At 49.1% G+C, this 10,891-nt stretch overlaps 1 protein-coding gene across 1 annotated transcript; it reads right to left on the reverse strand.

Annotated features, from left to right (window-relative positions):
• Positions 1-8,149: 8,149 nt before the first annotated feature.
• On the reverse strand, positions 8,150-9,295 carry LOC147972014 (uncharacterized). The gene has a single exon (XM_087524201.1). The coding sequence runs from the start codon at positions 9,293-9,295 to the stop codon at positions 8,150-8,152; it is 1,146 nt and encodes a 381-aa protein (XP_087380327.1).
• Positions 9,296-10,891: the final 1,596 nt, after the last annotated feature.

Raw genomic sequence — 10,891 nt, forward strand, 5'->3', positions numbered from 1 at the left:
ATAACCGTCATCATCCTCTTATTCATCCTCAACCTTGTCAGCTTCTTTCTCCTTTTCCCTGGGTTGTTTCTCTCGGAATTGTTGGATTAGGAGTCGACACTGCTGAGTGTTATGCTTCGGGTAAATGAAATTACCCTCTTCATCTTTTTTGGTGTGGATGTGGCATGGCAAATCCAGCACATCATTTCCATCTTGATCTTTTACTTTCTCAGGGTTCCACGGTCCTTTGGGCTTCCCCTTGAACTTTCCTTGAGTCACGGCTAAGGCTTCACCAGGAGCAGCTGGCTCGGCTTTGCGCTTCTGTTTCTGACTGGAGTTTCCTCCACCGGTTTCATGGGCGACTGCTTTGTGTTTGCCACTCCGGAGTTGGTCTTCTTCTTCACCGTTGGCATACTTGGTGGCAATCTCCATCATCCGAGTCAGAGTCATATCTCCTGTCCGACCGAATTTCAGATTCAACTCCCGATACTTGACACCTTCTTTAAAGGCACAAATTGCTTGATGATCAGACACATTCTCCACCGTGTGGTGCAATGTGATCCATCTCTGGATGTAATCCCTCAAAGTCTCATTCGGTTTCTGAACGCAACACTGTAATTCGGTCAACCCTGCCGGCCTTTTGCAAGTACCTTCGAATGTTCTAACAAATACTCGGGCAACATCTTCCCAAGTATAAATACTGCTAGGTGCTAACTGATTCAGCCATGCTCTAGCCGAGCCCTCCAACATCAGAGGAAGGTGTTTCATGGCCACTTCATCATTGTCGCCGCCAATCTGGACAGCCACTCGGTAGTCTTCAAGCCAAGTGTCCAGCCTGGATTCACCAGTGAACTTACTGACTCCAGTCGCCAACCTGAAGTTGGGGGGAATCACTGCAGCCCTGATGGCTCTGCTGAAGCACTCCGGACCTGAGACATGCACCCTGCTTCTGGTTGGTAGATCTCTGTCATGACCTTCTCGGTGAGCTCTGTTTCTGTCGACCAAGCCCTGAACGAGAATAGATCTCGCATCAAAGCCTGGTTCTCTGGGGTCGACTAGAATCCCTCGCCCCATACTGTGAGGGCGCCTGTCATCATGTTGCATGATAACCCACAAGTATAGGGGATCGCAACAGTTTTCGATAAGTAAGAGTGTCGAACCCAACGAGGAGCTAAAGGTAGAACAAATATTCCCTCAAGTTCTATCGACCACCGATACAACTCTACGCACGCTTGATGTTTGCTTTACCTAGAACAAGTATGAAACTAGAAGTACTTTGTAGGTGTTGTTGGATAGGTTTGTAAGATAATAAAGAGCACGAAAATAAAACTAGGGGCTGTTAAGGTAAAGAAGAAACTAAAGTAAATATAGCGAGTGTGGAAAAGTGGTGGTAGGAGTTGCGAAATTGTCCCTTAAGCAATTGACTACTTTACTAGACCGATAGCAAGTATTATGTGGGAGAGGCCACTGCTAGCATGTTATCCCTTACTTGGAATTCTATGCACTTATGATTGGAACTATTAGCAAGCATCCGCAACTACTAATGTTCATTAAGGTAAAACCCAACCATAGCATTAAGATATATTGGTCCCCCTTCAATCCTGTATGCATCAATTTCTATGCTAGGTTGAAGCTTCTGTCACTCTTGCCCTCCAATACATAGTCCTATCAACATACAACTAACCCTATGGTGTGATCCACGCACGCGCTCATATGATGGGCACCAAAGGACAGCAGCATAACCATAAGCAAATTAAATCAATCATAGCAATTCATCAACCACCGATAGGACAACGAAAATCTACTCAGACATCATAGGATGGCAACACATCATTGGATAATAATATGAAGCATAAAGCACCATGTTCAAGTAGAGGGTACAGCGGGTTGCGGGAGAGTGGACCGTTGTAGATAGAGGGGGGAAGGTGATGGAGATGTTGGTGAACATGGCGGAGGTGTTGGTGAAGATCGCGGTGATGATGATGATGGCCAGGGCGGCGTTCCGACGCCACCGGAGGAGAGGGGGAGAGGGGCCCTGTCGGTGTCAAAACTGACGGATCTCGGGTAGGGGGTCCTGAACTGTGCGTCTAGGCCGGATGGTAATAGGAGGCAAGGGACACGAAGTTTTACCCAGGTTCGGGCCCTCTTGATGGAGGTAAAACCCTACGTCCTTCTTGATTAATATTGATGATATGGGTAGTACAAGAGTAGATCTACCACGAGATCAGAGAGGCTAAACCCTAGAAGCTAGCCTATGGTATGATTGTTGTTCTGTATGTTGTCCTACGGACTAAAACCCTCCGGTTTATATAGACACCGGAGAGGGTTAGGGTTACACAAAGTCGGTTACAATGGTAGGAGATCTGCATATCCGTATCGCCAAGCTTGCCTTCCACGCCAAGGAAAGTCCCTTCCGGACACGGGACGAAGTATTCAATCTTGTATCTTCATAATCCAGGAGTCCGGCTGAAGGTATAATCCGGCCATCTGGACACCCCCTAATCCAGGACTCCCTCAGTAGCCCCCGAACCAGGCTTCAATGATGATGAGTCCGGCGCGCAGATTGTCTTCGGCATTGCAAGGCGGGTTCTCCTTCAAATTCCGTGTACATGTCGAATAAAGTCCGGTTTCTTGTAAATGTTGCGCTCCTCGGCTTCCACGCCCAATAATGGTCGTCTCCCACGTGTCAAACGAATATGAAAAGTCTGAGTGTTTTTACATCCACACCCCTAGCCGCGTAAATGAGCCGCCCATTTAAGGGGATGAGGATTTAGATCCAAACCATACCTTCTCCCCTTCGCGAGTGTTCATTAGAGCGCATCCGACCAAGGTCCATACCACCATGGCCAGCCGTCCCAACTCCTCCTTTCGCCCCTCCAGCCCTCATCCTGGATATTGGGAGAGATGCTCCATCCCGCATAGCGAGCTAGTGATGCTCCAGACCAAGGGATTTCTCCCCCCGGCCTATATGGTCCCGGTTCGAGCCGGTCTTGCCATCTATAATGGCGGAGAGCAAGCGGAGAGTGCCCCTAATCCCTCCAAAGGAGAGCGGGTATGCCTCGTCCCTTATTTAATAAGAGGGCTCGGATTTCCAATCCATCCGTTTCTCTGGGGGCTCCTGGAGTTCTATGGCCTCCAGCTACACAATCTTACGCCTGCCTCCGTATTGCATATCTCGGGCTTAGTAGCCCTCTGCGAGCTGTTCTTGGGTGTTGAGGCTCATTTCGGGCTGTGGAAAGAGCTATTTTGCCTTGTGCCCCGCTCTCAAAAGGGGTCGATATATCAAGTGGGCGGAGCTGAAGTGTGGCACATCGCCGGGACCGGATATCTATCCGGAACCCCAAAGAAGGCGTCTGAGGACTGGCCTTCGGAATGGTTTTACATAGAGGACGTCCCGCTTCCGGATCCTGTCCGGATCGGCCTCCCCGAGTTTGACAGTGCTCCACTAAAGAAGCGCCTAAGTTGGCGTCCACGGAGCCCTCAGAGGGAAAGTGACAAGGACGTCCGTTACCTGATGAGCCGGATAAGATTGTTAGCTCATTCTGGACTGACCATGATCGGGGTCATGGCCGCATGCATCATGCGAGGGGTGCAGCCGCTACAGTACAAAGGCCACCCCATGTGGGATTTCAATGGGGAGGACGACGCCACCCGCTACGGCCCGTAAGGGACCGGATTCGGCTGCGGCCCTAACAAAGACCTTGTCCACTTTGTACAAGGGAGAAGAGGAGGAATTTCTCCGCGTCAACCCGCGGGGTGGATTTTCTATGTACAATCCCCCAAGCTGGGTAAGTGGTTTACTTGCCCATCCGTTTTATATTCCCATTGTTAAATATTCAGTCTAACGACTTTAACGCAGGAACTGCGCCAGACTGTTAAAGAAATAAACAGCCCTCCTCCACAACCCGAGGACCCAGGACGGTCCCTCGACCCGGCCTCTCAAGAGGATCCGGACTTATCTGTGGAGCTGATTGATGGGGTGTTTCATCAATTGAGCAAGGACAACGCCTTGGTGGCCATTACGGCCGATTACCCAGGGATAATCCCGGCCTCCCAGGTAACTGAGATCGAAGTCCCAGTACCCCGAATAGGGGTCCGCCCTCTCGTGTTTTCAGTTTCCTGATTACAACCGAGCTTTGCAGGGGAGGTTTTTGAGACGGGAGGTCGAACCTGCGGCGACAAGCCAACGAGGGGCCGCAGGGCCCCGTGGGCAGAAAAGAGGTGCAGTCCGGATCGAGATGTCAGCGCAAAGGTATGGCGCGCCCCCTTATCCCAGGTGTTATACCTTCAAGGCATGTTAACATTTGTGCTCTCTTCAGGACAAAGAGACCTCGCCGGACTATATCCGGAGAGGCTGCCAATCGCACCTCCACCAGCCAGGCTCCAAAGCCTGGTCCGTAGGCGGAGGCGAACACAAGGCGCGCACCGGACGCTCCTCCGACGGAGGACGTGGACAGGTTGTCTGCCACCAACTCTGAGGTGGAGAGTGCCATGAACCACAGGCGTCTTCGGACAATTCTTCGCGACGCTTGTTTCTCCCGGGAGGCATTAGATGCCTTCAATTCGGGAGATGCGTACCTCCGTGCCACTCAAAATGGTCTAGCCAGAGCCACGGAGCAATATGTAAAAGACATACGGGTAAGAAAATTTTGGTAATTATATATATATATACCAGTAGCCCCCGAGACTTGAAACAGTTAGAATAACTGATTTAAGGATCATATGTTATGCAGGTTCTTACAGAAAAGAATTCCCTACTGTCCCAGGAGCTGGAAGAGTGCAAAGCCCAACTTAAGGCCTCACTAGCCACGGGAGGGGAGCCCAAGGAGACCCCCTCTAGTAATATACACTTCGAAAGATAAGTATTTTGCGAAGCACGGCATGGGTGCGAATCTGACAAATGAAATTGCAGATGGCGCCGGATTGAATCCGGAAAGGCAACACCTCCTACGCCAGCTGAAGGCTGGTGAGAAGGTGCTGACAAAGGTGAGGCGGGAGAAGAACGATCTCCAAGATGCCAACACCAAGCTGGGTGTCGAGCTGAAAGATGTTCGTGCCCAGCTGTCAGACTCCGTTAGGGAGAATCAGCGGCTTCGGCGCGGCATATTTAGTAAGTGCTTGAACGAACCTTTGGAGAAAAAAAAGTTCGGCGGGGAAGTCGACTAATAGAGTAATGTCTGTAGGTGTGCTAACAGGTCGTCCTGCAGAGGAGATGCCCGGTTCTATGGGTGACCTTCTTCCCGAGCTCTCGCAGCTGCTCGAGCGAGTTCGGAAGGCGATGCGAGGCATCGCCCAGGCCCTGTGGCCATCCATCTCCGTGCCCGAAGGTCTTGGAGAGCTTGCGGAGAAGCTAAAGGGAGCACGGCGGCGCTTCCGATTGTGGAAGATATCGGCCTGCCGTCAAGGCACTAGGGAGGCCTGGGCCATGGTGAAGATGCGGTACACAAAGGCTGACCCCAACCACATGGCCGAGGTCGGTCCTGTGGGGCCCGATGGGAAGGAGATCCCTGTAAGCTTAGTATACGGCCAAGTAGAATTGGCCGCAAAGTATTCCCAGCAGCACTGTAAATTAGACAGCCTGTTAGATGGTATTGAAGAGGAATACAATCAGTCAGAATGACTATGTAATTTGATTGACATTTATAATGCCTTCTAGCCGGATTGTAGATCGTTTGTCATGGCCGACCTTTTCGCTTCAGCCTCGGGACCTAACGGTCCGGAGTGTGTCCGAATTCCCATGCGGTTATATAAGAACCGGGGACTGCATGGAGACCAGGCGTAGGGGTCATTAGTGCGTGAACAGACAAGTGCCCGACTAGTTATGTTATATTACATGGTTAGTAAGAAACATCTTCCAGGGAGAATAGTTCCGTTAGGGGTTCCTTTCCCTGGGAGGCATGCCCTAAAGTGCATGCCCATTCTGCGAAAAAGATGTAGGAAAAAGCATCTGGGGTGCATAAATAGATAAGTAAAAAGATCATCTTTTAGGTCACCGACCGAATATTCCCTTAAGAACGCTAGCTTTCGGCTTCACCCAGTCTGAGGTACACATCCGGCTGATCCGGCAGTAACAATCGTAGAGGTGCTCCCTTTACCGCCTAGACGAATAATCGGGAACGTAGGGGTAAGCACAAGAGCCAGGCAACCCAGCTTGGCCAAAACTTAAGTCATATCGATGCATATAATGGTGAAATAAAAGGTACATGCGGAAGTGTCACACATGTGTTGGGCATGAAGCCCGTATAAATAAGCTTCTGGTAAAAGAAGCCCCCAGGTTTAATGAGTGCGAATAGCACGTCATTTGATGAGCCTTTAAAGGCTATAAGAGAAAGGAAGGGGAGAAGGAGAGAAATGTAAGGCAGACAGTATATAAAAAATGGACAGAGGAAGGAGACGAACACAGAGTCCAGCGCTAGGCATAGAATCTTCGGAGACAGGCTGCATTCCATGGGTTCGGCTCGAGACGGTTATCCGATGCATCTCGCAGGCGGTACGCTCCACCAGTCAGGACTTGGTCAATTATGAAGGGACCTTCCCACTTGGGCTTGAGTTTGTCCTTTTTCTTGTCCCGCAGGCGTAGAACTAATTCTCCAACGTTGTAATTTCTGGCCCGTACTTCTCTGCTTTGGTATCTTCGAGTCTGTTGTTGATAGAATGCGGAACGGGCTTTTGCCACGTCACGCTCCTCCTCCAATGTGTCCAAACTGTCCTGTCGATCGAGCTCGGCTTCTCTTTCTTCGTACATGCGCACTCGAGGTGAGTCATGAACTATGTTGCAAGGCAAAACTGCCTCTGCGTCGTACACCATAAAGAATGGTGTGTATCCGGTGGTGCGATTAGGCGTGGTCCGCAGCCCCCAGAGTACGGAGTCGAGCTCCTCTACCCAGTGCGTGTTAGATTCCTTGAGGGACCGCACTAATCTGGGTTTGATGCCGCTCATGATAAGACCATTTGCACGTTCGACCTGGCCGTTAGTTTGTGGGTGATAGACGGAAGCATAATCGAGCTTGATGCCCATGTTTTTGCACCAGAGTTTTACCTCGTCGGCCGTAAAGTTCGTGCCGTTATCAGTGATGATGCTGTGGGGGACGCCGTAACGGTGTACAACCCCGGATATAAAGTCTATCACCGGTATGGATTCGGCCGTCTTAACAGGCTTGGCTTCTATCCATTTGATGAACTTATCCACCATGACCAGTAAGTATTTTTGCTTGTGGGTTCCGCCTTTAAGGGGTCCAACCATGTCAAGCCCCCAGACCGCGAAGGGCCAAGTGATGGGGATAGTTTGGAGGGCGGTGGGTGGCATATGGCTTTGGTTTGCAAAGAGCTGGCAACCGACGCATCGCTGGACTAAGTCCTGGGCGTCTGCCCGGGCCGTCGGCCAATAAAAGCCTGTACGGAAGGCCTTGCTTACAAGGGACCGGGCTGCAGTGTGATGACCGCCGAGTCCGGCATGAATTTCAGCCAGGAGGTTCCGCCCTTCCTCTTCGGAGATGCACCTTTGAAGGACTCCGGTAGTGCTTTTCTTTTAAAGCTCTCCCTCGTGGACTTTGTAGGCTTTGGATCGCCGCACTATGCAGCGTGCCTCATTTTGGTCCTCGGGGAGTTCCTGCCTAGTAAGGTAGGCGAGGAATGGTGATATAGACTCGACTAGATGGCGAGTCGTTCGACGTCCCGATCTTTCACGATACTAGCAGCAACAAGAAATTCCGGTCGAGCAAAGATGCAAGACCGTAAGAATGAAAACTTGCGTCAAGTAGATTGAATCGACTCCACGCACAGCAGCAACAAAATCCTCACGGATCAGCAACGAAGACGATATTTGGTGTCCCTCGACATGGGACGTTTTTCTGTAACTTTATTGACTCACGATTAAAGAAAAACCAATCTGCGTTACATGGCCGAAGCCAGCCATATTTATAGGCGACCCTGAGCTCACAAACCGACCTGGACTCTATCCTAACGTGCAAAACACTCACGTGCAAAACAAAGAGAAGGAAAACTAGGACTCTCTCTCTCAACCATATAACTAGGACTTTCCTAATAAAATAATCCGGCAACGTTGTTAATCATGCAGGATCACGCCTAACCAAAATAGATCACGCAGGATCTAACCAACCAAAACAAGATTTCTATTCGGATGAAACTTACTAAAAAAACTAAAAAAAAATTAGGCTACTTGAATTGGAATAGCACCGACCAATGTCCAACTTGGAGTACGAAAATTTGGCGTGACTTCTTCAGCTGGTGGTTCTGATGATGGTACTTTCATTGTAATTTGGCCAATGGTCAAACTATTTGATTTGATAACTTGATCTCTTTTTGCACCTCTGGTCACATCATCCCCTCCTCCTTGAAACAAAACCGTCCTCGGTTTTGCGGTAGATTTCATTGACTTCTTCAGTGAAGCAGTTGTGTCCACCATGATTTCTCCCATAAACATAGAGCGCAGAACATGTCGTCTTCCGGCTTTCCAAAAAGAGTATGTATTGGACCGTCCCTCATGTGTGGCATGACGGTCATATTGCCACGGTCTCCCCAACAATAAGTGACATGCATCCATCGGCAATACATCACAAATCACTGTATCAGTATAGTCACCAATCAAAAAATTGAGACGCACCTTGTGAGTAACTTTCAGTTTCCCCGACTGATATAACCATTCGACGCAGTGGGGTTGTGGGTGCTTCCAGGTAGGCAAAGCTAAAGCATCCACCAAGTCCTTGCTAACCGCGTTGGTGTAGCTTCCTCCATCTATGATCAACTTACAATTAGTGTTGTTGATTTTGCATTGAGTTTGAAAAATATTCCATCGCTGCCCCTTATCCTCAATGCGATCTTCTTGCACCCGTTGCACCATCAAAGACGGATATGATTCAGCAGCTTCGAAACTCGCAACCACATTTTCAACATCTTCAGATTTTTCACCAGAAGTGTCAGAAACTGCCTCTTCATCACTAGCGGATGCATAGCCATCTCTCGTGAGCAACACTCTTTTCTCATTAGGACATTCACGCTTCATATGTCCCCTTCCTCCACACTTGAAACACTCTATGTCACTAGTGCGTCCGGTCGACTGTGCACTAGAATCAACCATCGACAGTCCTGATTTTGAAGCATCCTTTTGCACGGAACCATGAGAGCGATTTGATGATGTTGCCCTGAAGCTAGGACCGACATCCTCACTCTTATACTGCGAGCGTCGCCATGTGTTCAAAGTGGTACTGGGAACAATGTTGACTTGGCGTCGCTTAATCTGTTGTTCCGCACGCACAGCTTGGTGCACAAGATCTTGTATGTTGTAGTAGACCACCATCTCAACACGATCCTGCACCTCGATATTTAGCCCGTTAAAGAAACGAGCCATAGTCACCTCCGGATCCTCCGTTGTCCCTGTACGTATCATAAGCAATTCCATCTCCTTGTAATATTCATCAACACTCATATTACCTTGAGAGAGCCGCTGCAACTTGTTGTACATGTCTCTTTTATAGTGCTCAGGAACAAAACGACGCCTCATGAATTCTTTCATACCTCGCCAAGTCGTCGGCCGATGTCTTGAACGACAAATTTGATTCCACCAAATTAGCGCGTATCCGGTGAATTCAATTCCAGCAAGTTGAACTTTCTTCTCCTCGCTATAATGATGGGCATCAAAAATTTGATCAACATGCATCTCCCACTCCAAATAGCCTTCTGGTTCGCACTTGCCGGAGAACGAAGGGATTGAAATTTTTATGCGCCCAATTCCATCATCCACAGGCACACGCACAGCTTGACCAACTCGGTCATGCACTCCGCCACGAACGGAAGTTTCAGGACGAGGCTCATAGTGTCGTGGTCGTGGCGCGTACCCCACCTGGTCAACGCCGTCATCAAGACCATCATCTCCAGCATGAGGTTGTGCCGCCAAACGGCGATCATGCACGCCGGCATGTCCGTCGCGAGCAGGTGGTGCATAATGCAGTGGAGCCGCCGGAGCAGTCTGTGGTGGGGCAAAATTCGTCGCCGGCATATTGATGATGTCCGCCAAACCATCAAACCGAGTGATCAGGACATCTATCCTTTTACCGATTGCATCATGACATTGCTTGATATAGTTGCATGTGTGGTCAAAACCATCTCGAATATTTTGCGGAATATCATCCGCATACACTGGACGTACTATTTCCTCAGAATCAGCAGCAACCTCATCACCCTTGTTGACCGAGGTTGACATCTTGATCAACACAGTACCGTGAACAACCTTAGCTCTGAATACCACTTGATATAGAATCGACTAGATGGCGAGCCGTTCGACGTCCCGATCTTTCACGATACTAGCAGCAACAAGAAATTCCGGTCGAGCAAAGATGCAAGACCGTAAGAACGAAAACTTGCGTCAAGTAGATTGAATCGACTCCACGCACAGCAGCAACAAAATCCTCACGGATCAGCAACGAAGACGATATTTGGTGTCCCTCGACATGGGACGTTTTTCTGTAACTTTATTGACTCACGATTAAAGAAAAACCAATCTGCGTTACATGGCCGAAGCCAGCCATATTTATAGGCGACCCTGAGCTCACAAACCGACCTGGACTCTATCCTAACGTGCAAAACACTCACGTGCAAAACAAAGAGAAGGAAAATTAGGACTCTCTCTCTCAACCATATAACTAGGACTTTCCTAATAAAATAATCCGGCAACGTTGTTAATCATGCAGGATCACGCCTAACCAAAATAGATCACGCAGGATCTAACCAACCAAAACAAGATTTCTATTCGGATGAAACTTACTAAAAAAACTAAAAAAAAATTAGGCTACTTGAATTGGAATAGCACCGACCAATGTCCAACTTGGAGTACGAAAATTTGGCGTGACTTCTTCAGCTGGTGGTTCTGATGATGGTACTTTCATTGTAATTTGGC

Source organism: Triticum urartu, chromosome 5A (assembly GCF_056163025.1).
Source record: "Triticum urartu cultivar PI428250 chromosome 5A, HENAU_Tu73, whole genome shotgun sequence".
Taxonomy (NCBI): Eukaryota; Viridiplantae; Streptophyta; class Magnoliopsida; order Poales; family Poaceae; genus Triticum; species Triticum urartu.

Bases quoted from the DNA above. Each gene is read 5' to 3' on its own strand.
- LOC147972014 (XM_087524201.1), bottom strand. From the start codon at position 9,295: ATGGTGGTCTACTACAACATACAAGATCTTGTGCACCAAGCTGTGCGT.